General features: G+C 43.3%; 1 protein-coding gene across 3 annotated transcripts in view; it reads left to right on the plus strand.

Annotated features, from left to right (window-relative positions):
• LOC125001178 (rho GTPase-activating protein 6-like) overlaps positions 1-19,100 on the plus strand; it is a 69,837-nt gene that overhangs the window by 39,483 nt on the left and 11,254 nt on the right. For 2 of the 3 annotated variants that reach the window (XM_047577088.1, XM_047577089.1), the window contains exons 2-3: positions 14,398-14,557; positions 17,158-17,229. In XM_047577088.1, coding sequence (XP_047433044.1) covers positions 14,398-14,557; positions 17,158-17,229 — 232 coding nt within the window. Of the gene's footprint in view, positions 1-10,262; positions 11,142-14,397; positions 14,558-17,157; positions 17,230-19,100 lie in introns of those variants that run through there. The other variant, XM_047577090.1, reaches the window with a different exon arrangement.

Consider the following 19,100-nt stretch of genomic DNA (forward strand, 5'->3'; position numbering starts at 1 on the left):
AAAACACACATAAAATGGATTATAAATGAGTTGAGTGATAAGTGGACGAACAGCTCGATCAGGAAGCGTTGTTTGCCGCGTCGCATCATTCATACTCGCGCGCTCGTCGCTTGTGCCAGTGACACTTTGTGTTACGGTACAATTCCAAAAATGTTTGGCACCCGGGTCCCGAATCCGTCGAATGCTCGAGTAATCTCCTTGTAAACAAAGTATTAATGACAACACAGCCATTGTGAGTTCACCCTGTCAGGCCCTGAAGGTGATATTTTAGACAAACAGCACTCTCATGTTTGTGGTAGGGGAACAAAACAGAACAAACAGGCTGCTAAAGGTAAAGAAAGGTTTTTGGTTTCTTTTTTTTTTTAATTTAATCTCCTCACAATCTGGTTTGAAGGTTGAAGATAGGCTGGACGGGGAAACGGCAAATGTCAGCAGCAAATGTTCCAGGAAGCACTATCTCCTATTTTCTCATGTCTTTTTTACTTTCAGCTACAGTCATCATTTGAGGGGCAGCGACTGTGAATTATTAGCACGGGTTGGTTTAAAAAAAGGAAGGTTTTTAAGGGCATGTGTTGTTGTTTCTTTTTCTCGGGCAAAGAGGGAGTTAAAACCGGAGAATAATATTTCTAGGAAGTTTAAAGAGAAAATATTACATCCAGCCGCCCCTCCTCACCACAATAACAGTCCCATATTTGTCCGTGTTCTTGCTCTACCTCCCCGCAGGAGGCCGCCGAGCAGCTTTGTGGAGAGGATCTTATGCAAAAGCACGCCGTTGATGCTTTTGTCGGCGTAGTTTCCCACCGCTCGCCACTAATCAAACGTACACTGAACAGACCCAGCGAGAAACAGCCTTCGGGTTGTGCTTGGACGCCCGTCACAGAGCGGAGCGGTGCCAGCGGGAAGGCGATAAGCAGTTTACCGCGTTCATTAAACAGCCCGTTAGCACTTATCAGTCTCTGTTTAAAGTGTTCCCCACCTCGTCATTACTGTTAACGCTTCTTTTCTGGCACACATTCATACGTGTTACGGTCAGCTGAAGGTTGGCTGGTGCGCAGGGGCAGGGCGGCAGCTCCGGCGCGCTGTGTTCATTCTCTTTCCACCAGGAAATCAATAATAGACCAGCTGACCTGGTGATGACCTGTGTTACGCTTGCACAGATGCATGCACGTATAGACACATGTGCTGTCACATCCACTGCGCAGGGAGAACAAAGCGGCGCTGGGCTGTGACGGGTGTGGCCTGGGTCTCCAGGAAGTTACACTTGGCTAAAACTTCCTGCACTGAAACAAGGCCGATGCTTCTAAATGGAGGATTTAATTGCTTCTGAAGTGTTTTCTCCCAGCGCTCGCAGTCGGATAATCGATCAAGTTCAGCAGTCACTTCAAAGCGATACCAGTTTTGTTTTTGAGACTTTCTTTTCTCTGTATTTGCATGGAAATTTCCATGCTTTCGCCTTTCGCGTGTGGATTTTGTTTCTCAGGGCAACCAAACATTTTGTGGGTTTTGTGCTTCGAGTGGACACTGACCTCCAGATCACAATCGAGATGGATCGCCTCGTGTGAGAATCGCCCAGAATATCCCCTGTTTATTAAGAGGACGGCTGTTGCCTAAAAAGGAACATAGAGGCTGCTTTCGCAAATAATTTTCTTGTTTATCCAGACAGACAGATCCCCTGTTGTTCTTGCGCAGAAGACCAAACATGGGCGGCAATTATAGCTGAGGTGAAATGGTTTATAGCATTTAGAGAAAATTATGGGAGCGCCAGTGGTGGTATACAGAACAGCATTATTCATCTGTGCGTAATTGTCCAGTAAACAGACACCAAATAGCCAGTTCCCTGTGTTAATAGACATATTATTTGACATTTTAGAGGAGGAGAGTGGGATGAACGCATAGAAATATGTCTGAAACCCATTAGTCTTGGTTACAAGACGTCAAGCAGGATGAAAATACTCAGGAGTTGTTTAGCTATCAGTACCCCTGGGGGCTGAAAACTGCTTTGTCTCAGCCTGGTCATACATTCCAGTCTAGTCATGGAAGACTCCAAGTCTCCATCTGAAAACTGCAGAGTCAGTCCGGACTCGACCTCTTCCTGCAGGAAGAGCCCTGGGGCAAGACAAAAAAAAAAAAAAATGGGGCCCTGAAGTTATTAGGGGTCAAAGATAAGGAGGAACACATTGATCACATTGTCGGCTTCTGCTTTAAAGTATTTAAAACACGCACGTCTCAACATACACGGTATTCCCCACATCTATTCACATGATGCGCGCACGTTGCGTTTAAGCTGCAACCGCTTCCATGCGTTTCATTAACTGAGCGCAGCTCTGTCATCTCCATCACCAACATCATCCGGATTCGGAGGAGCAGGCCGTAATCCGCGCTCTTTAGCTACCTCGCAGGATTAACTGGGAGGAGCGGAGGGAGGGTCTGGCACCCACGTGGAAAATAAAGACGCTTATGGAGACTTTATTCTGATCCCACTGTGTTAAATGGACACGGTGGAAGGGGTGGGGGGGGGCGAGAGAATTACGAGCTCGCTGCACTCGGAGCGGCTCGGATTGTAAGCCACTGGTGCGAAAAACAAACCTGCTATTGCCAAATAGGATCAACAAATAATCATGCACACAGCCACAAAAATAAAGGTGCTAAGTAAACGCACTCGCACTCTAATCTGTGAAAAAAGGAGGCGTTTGTGCGTGCGCGCGTGCATTCATCAATGTCCTTTTGTTCAGAGAGAAGTTCAGAGTTATCTCTCAAGACAGTTGGAACCTCACTTCCTCCTCCTCCTCCTCCTCAAAAAAAAAAACTCACACCAAAAAACGCAGATCCTACGAGTGAAAGTTTATTTGCTTGGAAGTGAGGAAATCATCTCTTGCAAGGAGGAGGCCCCGTCTACGGTTGCAAAACCAATATTCAACTGAAACCTGCAGCGCCAAACCGTGTGAAATCGAGGGGGGAAAAAAAATGTTGGGCTCTCGACTGGGGGAAAAAAAAAAGAGAAAAGAAGTCGGCAGCTGTTATGAAAGTGACAGATTAATGACGCTAGAATTAGAAATTAATTGGCAGAAATTCTTTGCACAATTTATCCTGTGCCTCTGGAAAACGTAACACCGGTTGTGCGATAGAGTGAAGTCATGCTTTTCTTTTCTTTTTTTTCCCTTTTTATTTTTTAAAGTATCATTGCTGTCATGCGTCTGACTGGACAGGAGGATTGAAATAATCCAGCGGTTGATTGTCAAGAGGTTCTTGGCAGCCCGGGAGGTGTTTACAACGTGTGCTAATGTGCATAAGGAGGAAACCTGAGTAGCCATGACTGCTGGCCTAAGTATCCTGGTATGCTGCCTTTTGGCTCCTCACAGATGTGGCCAAAAAAAGACAATGCAAGCCGGGGCTGCGCAATTTGGATCCCTGCTTTACATCCGAGGCCCGACACATTACAGCTCCTTGGCGCAGATGCCAGCCCTAATCTCCGAATCTATTATTTATTTATTTATTTTTTTAAAAGTACATTCCAGGATTGATGGAGTGATGCATTATTTCTCAAGGAGTGGTTTCTGGGAGGCCTGCGCGCTCGAGTTTTGTGTGCGAGAGATCCTTTTTCTCACGGTGCTGGCATAGGAGAACGCTCGGGCCGCAACGAGTTCGATGGGAACCTAATGCCCATGGGTCCACTTACGCAACTATTTTGACTGATTGACTTTATAAATCCTGCGCACACATTCGGACACACTATGTACACATTGTACACATTGGACATGTGCTTTAATAGAAGCAAATTGACCCAGACAATTATCCACCGGTCTGTTTATTTCAAGTCTTGACTGCATATTTATTGAGTGACAGTTCTGCACATAAATACATGCGTCGGTGCCAAAAATAGATGATAAATTCAGCCAGCTCACACGGAGAATTCCTAGCATGGGTTGGAATTAAGAAAGACTGCACGCTTTGTGCCTCTGGCTGTGTCACAAGTAAAATATGAAAACAGACCTTGGTTAATCACCAAATTTGGGAACCGATTCACCTTTTTAAGCAAATTTGACCAAAAGAGCATCAAAGTGCTGTTGTATTTTGTGAGGATCAGCTTAATGTAGTATATTTTTTGACTGTTGGTTATGCTAGGTTAGCGCGGTGTCTGGACACATGGGATGTACATCAGCAGACATCAGGCAGGTTAACTGAGTCCATTAGTTGCGGTGCTAAGTAATGATATCATCAGCATCTGTTGGAAAATGACTAGATTTGAGGACCAGAAGTATTGTTATTTCAATTTGTGGAGTTAAATGAAGGTAAACTAGCGAACAAAGCAAGCATATATCACATTTCAGGGCTTAACTTCTAAGCTTGTTTCAATATTTGGTATATTATGCATCAATTATGGATGGTTATTTTCAGCTAAGGCCAAATGAAGGCTGTAAAGCAGGCCAAGGATCCCCAAACTAATGGAGAGATTAAGCAGAGACCCCCTACTTAATATATGTGTTCTATATAAAACTAGTATTTATAATTATCATTTAGCATTACATGTTAAGCTACTCCTTATCGCTTTACTAAAATATGTTCGTATGTCATGTTAATGTGTATTTAAGAAATTTAAATAAAAAAATGGATAAAAAAATGGCTAATCAACCAAAGATTTTGCGGACTACTGGTTGAAGACCTATGCTTTGGAGTGGCTTGTAGTGCATGGCTGGGAAGCCAGTGAGGGATTGTGTTCTTGTTGCTAAAGAATCATTGAAAAGCAGAGGAAAAGAAGCAACTACACACTTGAATACCCACCTACCGAAGAGGGGCTCTATAAATGTCCGGCGTCTCTTTGCACAGAGTTCCCCGTACAGAGTCTGGGATCGCCACTGGCCGTTGGCTCGGTTCTGTTTGGCAGTGGCTAGGTTACAGCTGAGAAATTTTAAGCCTCGCATCGCTCCATACACACACAGACACACACACACACACACACACACACACACACACACACACACACACATGCATGCACGCAGGTCAGTGACCGCTGATGGCTCTGACTACCCCCCACCGCCATCGGAGAACTATTTCTTTGTCTCAGTTCAAGCGGGGCAAACGATGTAATTTTGCGCTTAATTATGCTAAAACACACATGATCGGCCCCCGCCACCTTGCCCCCCTTTCTCTCAAAGCGCACACAAACGCACACTCTGTCACTAAAAATGCTCCGCTCTTCACACTGGATTAGTAATGATTAACCAGCTTTATTGGCTCAGCCGGCTAGTTTGGAGAGAAGAATTTACTGACTTGTAGGCTATACAGTTGAGATTACACGCAGCGTCATTACACACATTCCTTGGAAAGGGCTGCATTTGTGTGTGTTAGTGTGTGTGTGTGTAACCCACAAGGATGTACTGGAGGGCAAACAACTGGCGGTGGAGGCAGGTCATTGGATAATGGATATTGACAAGGATGTAGAGTTGGCTTCCTCCATCTGTAGACATATTACTAAAATAAATAGAGCTTTAATGTACCTCTACCCAGAGGCAAATTTTGCCTCATATTGATAAGAGTTGGTAGGAAGAAACCCTCGTCCACATGTGAAGCAATTTATTCGTTTCCCCATATGCAGCTGAAAGTTGGTCACTAGTAGACGTTCCAGCCTCTTGTTGCTTGGGTAACCCTCCACTGAAATAGTTTCCACTGAAACAAGCAGAAAATAAAAATATACATTGCCTGTACGTGGACAACTCTTTTTGCTGTTCTCTATTTGAAAAGAAAGGAGCGCTCCATTAGGTTTAGGGTTATATTAACATTATGCTAATTTCTATATCAGTGTTTCTCAAGAGTAAAAGTCAGTGAGATCAGATTTTAGACGGGTGTTGTGAAACTTCACTTACTCAAATTGCGACTGTGTGTATGGAAGCAACTGAACAAACAAGTTTCTTTGGCGGAGGTTCAGCTGGGGGGGTCGCAAAATCTTTGGTTGATTAGACATTTTTTATATATTTTTTTTATTTTTCCCCCCAAATTTAAAGACGGCCTATTCTGTTCCCGTGTGAAATCCCATTTATGTATGTATGTTTATGTTTACAGCTATGTTGCACGGCCACCCTACAGTTGCACATGTTTGTCATAATATTTGAAGACCCCTGCCCTAGCACAAGCAGCTTGACGGTTTCCCAACACACCTTGCAACCAAATGAGTGGTTTGCAAGGCAAAGTGGGCCCAATCCTTAGCGTCTGAAGAGCAGCTGCACACTCATCGTGGTGCACAGTGTCATTAAAATACGAAGGAAGGCCCGAGTTGCTTGGGAAATTTAAATGTGCATTCACCCTCGAGCTGCCATGTCAACTCTTAGGTATATAGAAAGCAGAGTGTAGCATCACAGCGTAGAGAGAAGGCCTTTGCTACACATGCAGAAACCCAACAAAACAAGCATGACAATTACGTCATTTCGGAACCGAGGGAAAGGTTGCAAGCTTGTGTACAAAAACACAAGCAAACACAAAGGTGAAGTAATTGGGGTTATTATGTGTACATTTCCAGGCTGCAGACATGTGTGTAATGTTTCCAACATAACCCAGTCGGCCAAAGACGGCTCACAGAGTAACGCGCTGACAGATTTTGGATATAATCTGTGGTCAGTCTGCTATCCACAGATTGCTTTGAGCCAATACCACACACACACACACGCACATATTACCTCAACTTCTCCTTCCACTAACAACTGTAGTGTTGATACAATACCTGATTTCCTTTGCTTTTGCTTATGTAACCATTATGCAAGACCATAATTCTTCAAGGTCGGCTCTCATTATAGCTGCAGGCTCTTCATATTAATCTGTCTTTAAAATGTTTGAAGTGCACCTCAGGCTTCAGATGTGCTTGCCAGTGATTAGGGGGGAAAAAATCTGGAGCGCACACACTCCCAGTTGCTCATTCTTGTCACCGAGGCAGCAAGGCCTCATTAAATGCAAAGGAAAGACAAAAAAATTATGTGCACCGAAAGCTGATACCCGAGTGTTTTTAAGCGCAATCTTAAATCCTCTATTTGCTTGTGCGGTGGCCCCTCAAAGCCAGGAAAAATGTCATTAAAATGAATCATTTCGTGCTCATAAAATAACCTTCAACACTGCATTTAAACTGTTAATTATGACTGACGTTTGTTGGCAGGGGATTCGTGATTCCTGCCCCGTAAAGTGCATACAGTATGAAACTGCAGAATTCACAAAGGTCTGATAAATTCGATCAAGCTGTGCAGAGAAACACACTGGAATAGTTCCATGTAATCAAGAACATTAAGTGTGGAAGTCAACATAAAAAAAAAAAAAAATAAATAAAAAAAACCCAAACTGTTTTGACAGTTGTACCCAGCCAAGTTTTGCGTTTTGCTTCATCTTAGAAAATAAGATAAAGTAGGACTGCAACCAGCTGAAGTAAACACCGCTTTGGTTGTCAGAATGTGATTCTCACGGGAAACTGTTGGACAGATTGTCCTCCTCTGTGTACTGAAAAGAACAAAACTGCCTTGAAGTTGTGTAACTTTGCTAATTTGAAAAAAGTACTTTGTCCTCTTGTGGTTTTATGGAGGTGCATTTCATGATAGTAAACTCCCCTAAATGTGAATTAAGTTCAGCTGGAACTGTGCTAAACTATATACTCTATAGTCGAAGAACTGTTGAGTGAATTTGACTGGATGCACACTATAAAGAAGCATGTCTGGAAGGCCAGAACTTGTCCAATCAATATGTTTTGCTTCTTTGAAAGGAATGCGAGTAATGAAGATGGGCTCAGTCTGAAAACAAACTTTCTACACAGAGTTAAATTGCAGTTGTCCTGTTTCTTTGGTCGTCTTTCTTAAACAAGTCAGTACAAATTAGCACCATAATGTGAAGTCTGAAGCAAACGTCCTGTCCCCTTGGGGGGCAAAGTCAATGTCAATGTTAAGCTGAAACATGAAGGAAATATGTCAAGTCAAGAAAGGTGCACTGTAAAGATAAGAAGTTACCTTCAGTTTTGTGTGAAATTGCATAACTTCTGAGTTCGGACAGTCTTATTAAAACCTTTACGACTCGCTGTTTACTACAGTCCGTGTTTTTTCCGACATAAGGTTCACATGGTGGTCCACTGGAATGTGGCGGGACTTTGCCTCTCTGTTAGATAAACCAGAAAATACTCACAATTGAGTAGCAGGAAGTTTGACATTTCTACTTACTTTATCTGGTATGAAAGCAATGCTAAGCCTTCTGAGACCCGTCATCCTTGTATGGGGACATTACATTTTAGGTTTGTGGCAGCTTATTCTGCTTCATTTAGACCTGTTGTCCTCATAAGGAGACTCATTTTTCTGCCATGTGCTGGTAGCCAAGGGTCAATGCACATGTTTATTGATGCTTATTAAGTTTTCTAGTCTGATATGACATGAAAATTTAACAAATTCACAAGTACTCATTTGAGGACATTGGGATTTCATCGTTTCCAATTCTGCCTTTACATTACTTTCTACTTCCAGTTCAAAGATGATGCTAATTCTTTATTCTTCTTATGTACTACTAATCCCAAACACCCAAAGATCTTAAGCCTATTTTAAAGACATTCATTATTACACAGGATAAGATGTTACGATCCCTTGTGCCAAGATCCAAGGCAAAACACATTTCGAAGCCCAGTTGAACTGAAATAAAAAAGACCAGCAGGCTAGCAGTCAGCTACCAACTAGCAACCAACAAGAAGACACCAGCTAACTGGCCTAGCCAACAGCAATATGCAGCACATCATTAGGGTTTTCAAGTGGGCACCTCCCTTCACCGATGTTTTGTCTAGTTAGACCCACGACACCTCAAGAAGGATCAACAGTGAGTTCCATCATCCTGGAGTCAGCCCCCTCCATGCTGCCACCACACAACCATGTGACTTTCAACCGAGAGAGAAGTAATTTAAGATGCATTCCAAACAAATGCTTGGGTCTCAGGAGGTTAAAGTCTATCCTTTTAATCCTTTCATCATCGATTAGCGTACAAGCATTTCAACTGCATATAGACACAACTGTCACGTCTACATTTTGCGATGGAAAAGATAGAATGATGATCACATTCATCACCATGTGAGGCTCCTGTCATCACATAATACTTCACCGGCACGACTTTCCATTCCGGAGCCTGATAATTGAACATTTGCGAGTTAATGTTAAGCCTGATGACGCTAAATGGCTTTCACATTGGGGGTTATGTAACTCGTGTATGGATTGCAGGGATCGCTAATTCAGTAGTTATTTTCCCTCAGGCAAGCTTCGTAGCCAACACAAAACAGGTGGAAAAGCATATTAATTGTCAGTGTGTGACAGGTACATCTGCAAACATGCGCACACACACACTTAAAGTACTGGCTCACAAGCTAGGTTGGTCAGTAATTACAAGCAGATGTGATCCTTGAGGAGGTTCCAGGTCAGCGAAAGCGATGTATTACATGCATGTGTGAAGCCAACCTATGAAAGACACAGAAGGGGGAAAAAAAAGGAAGAAGTTGTGGTGAAAAATACGTGTGCATTCCTCTGGTTCAGTGTCGTGGCACAGAATCTCTGCTCAAGGGTCATTTTGAGTCAGCTGAAGGGAAAGAAAACAAAGCAGAAGTACAATGTGACAAATTTAGGAATGTTCTTTTGAGTGTTTTTGTGTGATCGCTTTTACATTTGAAGAGTATCGTTACGGGTCGTCCTTGATGGTAGTTTGCGCAAATCCCCCCTAGAGTGGATTCAGATGTGTGTTGTTGAGATTGTTAATACCAGAAGGAAATTTTAACTGGAAGGCATCCACAAGTCACATTTCTGCCTCATAACGTCACCAGCCTCAATCAAATATCCAGCATGGCTTCTCCGGGCATGCAACACAACACTCTGCAGCACTCTTTTGTTATCAAGTGGAAGTTCTCACTATCGATAACAACATCATCTTGGCTGTCTGAGTTGAATTTTTGAAAAATGCTCCCATCTGGGGGAAAATTATGTAAGCACGACCGCAAGTCGCCAACTCACAAAGCCCACAAAAGTTGGAGAAACATGCTGGACGTGCAACTGCTGTAAACATAAACATACCTGACCCAATACATACATGGGATATCACCTAGGAACGGAACTCTCCTTAAGTTTGTGGGGGAAAATAAAAAATATATATATATATAAAAAATGTCTAATCAACCAAAGATTTTGCGACCCCTCTGCAGTACTTCTGCGGACCCCTAGGAGTCTCCCTAACCCATTTCTTTCACTCTTTGTGTCCTTTAATACCTTTAGTAACACACATTGGTTCTTGTTGTTTTCTAACATAATCCACTTGGGATATTAAATAATCCGAGGATTATTAGCAGAGATTGGCATTTAAGTTTGATAATAAACAATTATTGACAAAATATGCATTGATATTCTCTTCCAGAAGATTTTCTGTCCTTCTGCAAAAACATCCGCTCCAGACGAAGCAAAGCGCCACGAGACCACGTGTCTGTGTTTACTGCTGTAAAAGCCATGTTTCCAGTAGCACCCGAGGGCATGTTTATGCATACATTTCTGTAATGACATGCAGGAGACACGCAGACAGTCATGGAGTCACATGCATGTAGCATAGGGAACCAACAACGGTTTTGTCAATGTGTTGGCGCCCCAGGCCAGGCATGATTATAGTGGTGTCTGTTGGTTTTGGCGTATCGAGCGAGGCAGGAGCCGCTTTGTTTTTTGTAACTGGACACAGTATTGCATGTCAATAAGGCATCAAGGACAAAGAAATGGTGTATAAATTTCTATAATTTAATCATGTGATTTATAAATACACACTAGCAGGAAGAGGTTCATCTAAAGATTTACACAGTGCAACACCAGAGTAAGTGCCATGTGTGTTACTATAGTAATATTTCTCTCACTTCCTGGCCCTTTACATTTTCTGTATGTATCTGTTGCCACGGAAACTGACATACTTCATTCCTGTGGCTTTTGCGCCATTTGTCTGAAGCGGAACAGAAACCAAATAATGTCCAAACAGCATTAGTCATCCAACTGCACGGTTCCGGTCCAGAAAGCAAAGCCGTTCATCTTTTCCCCCCTGCAACATCTGTCGGCTGCGAGCACATCGCAGCAACGGCAGCACGCTCGCCGAATCCAGCCACGCCGAGGCTTCGCATGACGTTCCAGGTATCGTGCACGTCTCATCAAGCCGCTTATTTTTATTTTACTTTTGGCTTTGATGAGACTAACATTCTTTTGCCCGACGTATCCGGTCCTCTTTCATCCTCCTTCCAGTTCTTGATTTACATCGATTTTATCTCCGCGGATGCAGAATTGGATTAAGTTTATCGAAGTGGCAGAAAATATAATTTGTTAAACTTTGTATCTGATTAGATGTGCAGTAGATTTCGGCCAACATCGTTCAAGGGAGAGTTCTGTTCAACACAGAGGAAAAAGAAGTGGAAATGCTCAACTAAAGTCTATATTGTAGAGGCAGTGCAAGATTAAAGCTTGTGACTACAAGCTATTCAAACTTTGTTAGCAAGGCTCTCTTTATTATTCAATGTAATGCTTGACATTAGTGGGATGAGCAGATTACATGAGCACTAAGTGGATGTGAAGATGGATATTAAACCTGATTTATGGCTCAGTAACATCTGACTCCATTAACCTCAAATGAGTCAATGAGTATATCGTGAAAACATGTGACCATGCTTGTTTACTTTGCAGCTCATTAGTTCCACTAATGCAGCCTTCCCAGTGGCCGTCCCCCAAGTGTAATGTGTATAAAACAGCGGCAGACTGTTCATCAAAAGAGAAAGCTGAGGTCTTTGTCTGCTGTGAATGTAAGCTTCTTTAGCCTGAGGACTGAACTGTGAGAGCAAAGTGACTTTTCTGAGCGACAATCAGCTTTTGCATTCATGTCCACGACCCCTAGGGGGCACTGCAGGGAGGTTGCGAAATCTTTGGTTGATTAAACATTTTTTAGATATATACATTTTAATTTTTCCCCACAAATTAAATGAACCAAACATATTTTAGTAAAGGGATAAGGGATAGCTTAATAGTGAATGATAATAATGTATATAGGAGTTTAATACAGAGTACATATAATAGGGGGTCCCTACTTATTTTCTCCATCAGTTTTGGGGTCCTTGGCCTGAAAAACGTCCAAGACCCCTGCCGTAAAACATTTCCAAGGCCAGAATGGATCTTAAATCACTGCTTTCGTGCAGCAGAAGGCTACTGTGGGATTTAGTGGCCTGCATGGTGTTGAATTCATGAATATTTTTATTGGCAGGTTTCAGTGTGTTTACACTTGGACACTTAATGTCATGCCATGATTCAAAGCTGCTTAACCTTTTCTAAGACTGCAGTTTACAGAAAGTATGCAACACAATTTTGATATGTTATCAACAGAAGTGAGAAGGCCAAAAATGATTCAGAGGAAAAATGCGGGAGTGGTCAAGAAGGAAAACTAAACTGGAAAGAAAACAAAAATACAAAAAAAAATTTACAAATTTCAAAAAGTTTATTGGCAGTCTCAAATTCTGGCACGATTTCAATTCCATGAATTCCAAGTACGAACCCTCCCATTAAGTATTAAGCTACCCCTCATCCCTTTACTAAAATATGTACGATTCATGTTAATGTGTGTTTAAAGAATTTTTTAAAAAATATATATGTATAAAAAATGTCTAATCAACCAAAGATTTTGCGACCCCCTGCGGTGCCTCCGTGGACCCCCTAGGGGTCACAGACCCCCTGTTGAAGACCTATCCCATAGGGGAAATTGTAAAACGATCACTAATATTTTAATTGATATGATTTCTGGTAAAGACGGTTGATTTTATAAATTTTATTAAAAATACACTGAGCAAATATGAAGCGTTAATAACATATCCGACGCTTGTCTGCTTATTGAGTTTTAAATTTGAATGGGTGTCCCTTCAAGTCACACAAATACATCCAGCTCACTGCTTTGGCAGGATCCTGCAGCGATACCGGGATTCACTCTGGCCCCTTTTGCTCCTCTGTTCAGCATTCCACGGGTTTTGTAGGTTGACACTTAAGAACCGAAGCTCATCCATCCCCTTCAGGAGCCCCGCTGAGCAGAACCAGCTCGACGGAGCGGAGGCCTCCTATTTAACTTTTCCAACTGTTTGCCTTTTCTTTTGCGCCGTGTGCGCGCATGTATGGCCGCGTACCGGCATGTGTGTGCCCTATCAAGCTGTGTGTGAGGTCAGGCCGGAGGGGAAGTCTTCAGCGATAAGGAACGGCGCGCATAGCTGTACGAAAACACACAAAACAGCCGCGGTGGATGAACTGCTTTGCGAAAGGGGGGGGACCGACCCGTGCGACTTGCTCGGTCGGTCGGGGCCGGCGCGCATTCCGGTGGCCCTCCAGGTCGCCCCCATCCACATCTTTGGATTGATGGCTGAATGACGGCTCTGTTGACTCGCCGCACTTAAGAAGTGGGAGTGGGGTTAAAAAACAAGAGAGCTGACAGCAGGAGTCTTCAAGAAAATATTGTTGATAGAGGCCCAAATGTGAAAAGTGAGGTTTTGACTTACAGCGTGTCTGAGACTTACCCATTTTTCTCTCGGAAGACTTGAGAAGCATTCAAGAGAGGAAATTTTATTTTTTTTTATTTTTTTCAAGGAATAATACTAAGATTTAAAGGACTTCCTGCCCACTTCCAGCGGAGCAAAAATAAAAATCACATAAACACAGACACATTAGAGTGCACTTGTAAGCCCTCTGTCTGGATAAGGCATTAGATGAATTGCCGCATTGCCTCTCTCCTTCTCCACCCCCCCCACTTTCTTAACCTCTCCTCCTTCCTGACCTCTTCTCTTAGCAGACGCGGAGGAATGCATGACCGGAGATTCAGATGACTCTAATGTTCATCAAAGCCAAAGCTTTTTGTCGTTTTTTTAAATTTATTTTGTTTTTTTTCTCCAACAATCCATTACCATTGACTTCACTTCAGTTCCTCCTTGACGTCAGGTTTAAACCGAAGCCAAGAAAGCGGACATGTGTGTTTCTGGACGACGAGGGCGGAGCTGCCTTCGATACGCTCTCGCTCTATAGTCGCGGCATCGCCTCCTCCGCACATGCATGTGTGATGCATTCTTATGGGGAGCATATTGCAAAGCCATCAGTGCGAGGCCTCCTACAAAAATAAGATGTACTAAGTCGCTCCTGGGAGGAAGAGAACTAGAAGTTTTAATGTATCTTATGTAATATACCACATCACAAAAAAAACACACAAAAACTAAAACTACAAACTGTATAGCCGTTCCAAGCATGTATGTGATTCTACGGTAGCCACGAGGAAGGATTTATAGCATAACCATAAAACCCACTGTCCTCACCACCACATTTTACTTTACTTTTATTTTAACTTCTTTTTTTTTTTTTTTTGCTTTCTCCTCCTCAGGGTGACTTCACCTGGAGCAGCCTGTCGGGACGGAGCGTGCGTCTCATGCCAGTTGCCATCCAGAGCCTGTCGGAGCTGGAGAGGGCCAGGCTGCAGGAAGTGGCCTACACCCGTTTACACCAGGACTATGACCTGGGATGTCAGATAACCATGCCAAAAGGTGGGAGTGTGCGTGTGTTTTTTTTAAGCGAAGCTGAGCAGTTTCACGTGATCTTTTTCGTGCTTGCGACCCCCGGATGAGTGGGATTTACCCACTGCTTCGTTTGCGCGTCTGTTAACCGTTTCCGCGTTGCACGTGCGACTCGTTTGATGGATTTAACAGAAGAGTGTGCAGAAGCGTCCCATAAAGTAAAACCAACGCTCGAGCCTCTGACCACATCCTCCTAACATCCTTCAAGTGTACTTAAGGGAAGTCGTGTCACGGCCCATGTTTGGGGAAGTTGTGACAACACATGAATTTAGATGTAAACCATACTTCACATAGGGATTGGGTGCTTCCTGTTTGACATGGTATCTGTTGACCCCGTCTTCTCTAAAATGACACGCGGCTCCCCTTCCGCCGGTGGCTGAAGCGCCGTCAGCCAGAGCTCTGGAAGGGCCGCGCACGCAGTAAAATGTCGCAGAAACAGCCTGTATTTGAGCCTGAACTTAAAAGCGAAGTGAATAAGCTACGGGAAAATTACGACGGCTTAATTCAAATCTAGCAAATGCGGGCAGAGGAACGGCCTCAGTTGGTGGTTTTCCACTGGGTCCACCCATGCTAAAAATGTCCATTTGCATCACGGTTTATATGGCAGTGAAAATATACATTAAAAAAAAAAAAAAAAGAAGAAGTTGGCAAAATGTAGTAGAAAAGGGGCAGTGATTAAAAAACTAATAAAAAATAACTTTTTACTCAAGAACACTTTATCCTATATTTCCCATAATGCAGATACTTAGCATGAGTTTTGCTTTTCCTGCTCGATGCTCCAGTTATTCAACATCCCTTTTTTTTTTTTTCAAGTAAATATCGATCTGGGCCACTTGCACACTACGCACAGCGAGGGCTGTATTTGTTTGACTGTATGGTTGTTGAGTGGGTGCCATAGCAGCAATATAGTGCAGCCAGTGGATTATCCAGGGCCCTGCATTCCAGCAGAAGGTTAAACCACTCCCCACCATGATTTAATACGTACTTGTCTGTGTTGCTTATGAATTCCAGAGCCCCTGACGGCCGCCATGTGCTAGCGAGGGAGATATTTCAACTGTGTAAGAAAGCATGCGCGCGCACGCACATGTGCGTGCGCTCCCAGCGCTGCTAATGTGTGTTTTCCAGCCCCAACGCTTCTAATATTTATCCCAGCGCCAGGGGTCACGCGTCTAGTGTTTCGTAAAAGAGCGAAAAGCAGATTAAAGCCCGTAGAAAGGAGACGGAGGGATGGGACGAGGGTGAGATGGAAACGTTCGCCGGGACAGTTTCACAACTGGTCGTTGGGAGTTTGGGTGTGCGGAGGTTTGGGGGATTTCCATACGGCTTTGGGAGCCATGTGTCAAAAATTGAAACCCTTTCCTATCTCTCGTCTCTCCTCCTTGCTTCCCTCCATCTTCTTTTCTATGTTATACCCCATCCTGCTGTTTGCCGTGTTTATCTCACACCTGACCAAAGATTTCCCTTCTACTCCCGCGCCTGAAACCTCTAACTCCTTCGCAGCTTATGTGTAGTATCACTGGATTGGCAATAAATTGATTATTGTGGAAGAGCTGCTTGTTCAGCTTCGTCAGACCACTGGAGAACCTGCTTCCTTGCGTAAGCCGCCAGGCCCACCATCAAGTGTGTTGTGGGAGTCGGATAAAATTTCCCGAGCGCCACAAAATGACTCACTGGATACTGCTGAAGGGAACATCTGGGGTTCAAACGGAGGTTGCTAAACCAGCGGATCGAGGCGAAAAGACGCCAGGCCAGAGAGATCCAACGCGTACGTGAGAGAGGCAGAAACAGAGTGACGGAATGATCGCATTAAAAGTTGCTGAGGTCTCCGCAAATCATGCATCGCGCCAAAAAAAACGAGGACGTCAAAGCCGCGAGTGTCGTTTCCTCGGTTTCCCAATCATTAATCAGCAGAGCGGGGAGTCGTTCATCACGTTGACGGCTGACAGCGGCTTCCTCCTCTCACGACATTCCACCGATACCTGGATTTTAAGCTCTCTGCGTAAATGTTCTTTACAGAGCACATGATGCGACTGTCTGCTTTACCACAGCTGTTTTTTGTTGGATTCTTCTCAGCAGTTGTAGCACATCAAACGTATGCGTAGTATGCAAAGTGCCCTTCCAAACCGAGGCGAGACGAGCAGCGGGGGCTTGCAATAATTATTTTGGAAATAAAAAATTAAAAAGCAAACGCCTGGCTTCTCTTATTCCGCTTTTCTTATTATGTATCGAATTATTACTTTACATTTATTTTAGTCATCTTTAATCAATCAGGGAAATGCTAAGATTAGCCGAAACCAAGCCAAGAAAAATCCTCACACATATTGGCCCGTTTAGATAAACAGCATAAGCGATTAAATGTGTTTTGACAGTCATTTTTTGTGCAGACTACTACTGTCTGAAGGCTCAGTTAAGTGGAGTTCACGAACGGCTTCCCCCCTTGCGGTTAATTTATGTCTGCATTCCTGACATAAGCTTATTAAATATAATAAGGCAGACGAGATACAGCTGATAAGGGAGCCGTTTATTTCAGATGATTTATTCGCTTGTTTTTTTTTTTTTTTCTGACTCAGATGGACAGAAGAGGAAAAAGTCGCTGAGAAGGAAGTTGGACTCTCTCGCGAAGGAGAAGAGCAAAGACAAAGGTATGCCAAGTTCTTTTAATAACCGCCCTGAGACTTCGCCAGTTGACGGGACTCTCTGTATCGTTTCGACTCTTTTCAGTCGCTCTTTGACTCTACATCTCGATCCCCTGCCAGAGTGGGACAGAGCGGCCAGTCTGTGGTCTCCACCCCTCCGGCAGGTGAAGAGAGAGGTTATGAAAACAGCGTTTCTGTTTACTGGGCTTCGACAGTTTATATTTGGCTTAAGTGGAGGGACTCCTTGTAAGGGGACTGGCTCTGAGGAGCAGGCACTCTGCTGCACTAAGCAAACTCTGCATATTTGGCAGAAAGAGGACGGGATCTTAGTGAAAGAAGATGGGGAGAGAGAATCGACGTATAAAAATAAATGGATATGTCTCATCCACATGTTTCTGATTGCTCCCCTTGCTTCAGCCACTGCAGGTCTCGCATCTCCTGCTGTGACTGCACAATGGTCGTGTTAAAAGAATCTAAGCTAATGATGTTTTTTGTTGTTGCTGTTGTTCTTTGCCGCCTGCCACACGATGTTCATGCAAAATTATGGCTGATGCATTTTTCTTCTGCAAACAAACTGGGACATCAAAACAGTGCCATCATTTTTTATGCTGGCGCTTGAGGTGCTTTTCTGCTAGCTGCCATAACAGAGGATAAACAACAGATGTGCCCGTCGCACGAAGGCGACAGCAGCAGGGACAAACTTAGCTTAAAGCGCCAAAAAAAAAAACTTGATTGATGAGTGCCCATAGTGGAACTTTTTAGCAGATGCTGTTAGTAAAGTTAAGCTATGTCTGTTGTTTTCCCTTTTTGCACACCGTTGAAATCACATCAGTGCGCTACGCTACCGTATTAGCTCGTCGCTAACCTTATTTTAGCTAACTCTATTTGCTGTCATCAGTAACTAAAACTGTTTTAAATTTGCTTTGAAATAAAGCCATCTGTGGACCCTGTGTGCACTTTTTGTTTGCTCTGCAATCTCTTAGCGCTGTGTGGTCTGAAAATTATGCTTCTGCCGTTAGAGCTGCATCATTTTGTGCACACATTGTTGAGTTGATGAGAAAAAGAAGCTAAGAAGACACTCATATATATATTAAACTGTATATTAAAGTTATGGTTACTATTGGCAAGTATTAGTAATATTAGTGCCTAACTAACCTTAGTAACTCGGTGTTAGCTAGCTAGCTAGCGAGTTCACGTTAGCTAGCTAACTTTAGCTGCATTGGGTCTCAATGCTAATAGGAGCTCTCTACTTGAACTGCTGTTGACCGCTTTCTTTAACAACTACATAACCCAATACTTGTACTTTTAGTTTTCAGTACTTAGTAGTAAATATTAAAATAAACTACTTTATATAAGTATAAACAATGTTTAATGCTTTAGTACTTCTACTCATGTATGGTGCTGAAAGAGATTTCAACTTGTACTCGTGTCACTTTTTTGATAGAGTACTTGCACTTTTCCTCAAGTCTGGGTTTCTAGTACTTTATACACATCTGCAAAAAACAAACCTAAACATTTAGGACAGTTCTTCAAATATCAGGAACATATTGTCTACGCATCGCTAGACTCACAATGTTCTGCGGTGATTTATGTGTATTTTCAGTTTTTTGAACTGTGCGGATAAACTGAGTGAGGTTTTCTCCTCGGCCACGTGCCCGCCTCTGCCCCTCCAGAGCCCCCAAGGCTCAGTTGTACCTGTGGTCTAAACTGCCGAAGGATTCTAAGTTTAATTTTCTCCTGGGGTTCCTAAATACCAGCCCTGCCGTTCACTTTGAAGCGGGCTCAACATTTTCTCTGCAAGAGAGACACGCAAACACGCACACGAGACAGAAAAGGGAAATGCTGCTCTAGAAATCCGAGCTGTAGGTATGTCCCGA

The sequence above is a fragment of the Mugil cephalus genome, chromosome 23, assembly GCF_022458985.1.
Source record: "Mugil cephalus isolate CIBA_MC_2020 chromosome 23, CIBA_Mcephalus_1.1, whole genome shotgun sequence".
Lineage (NCBI taxonomy): Eukaryota > Metazoa > Chordata > Actinopteri > Mugiliformes > Mugilidae > Mugil > Mugil cephalus.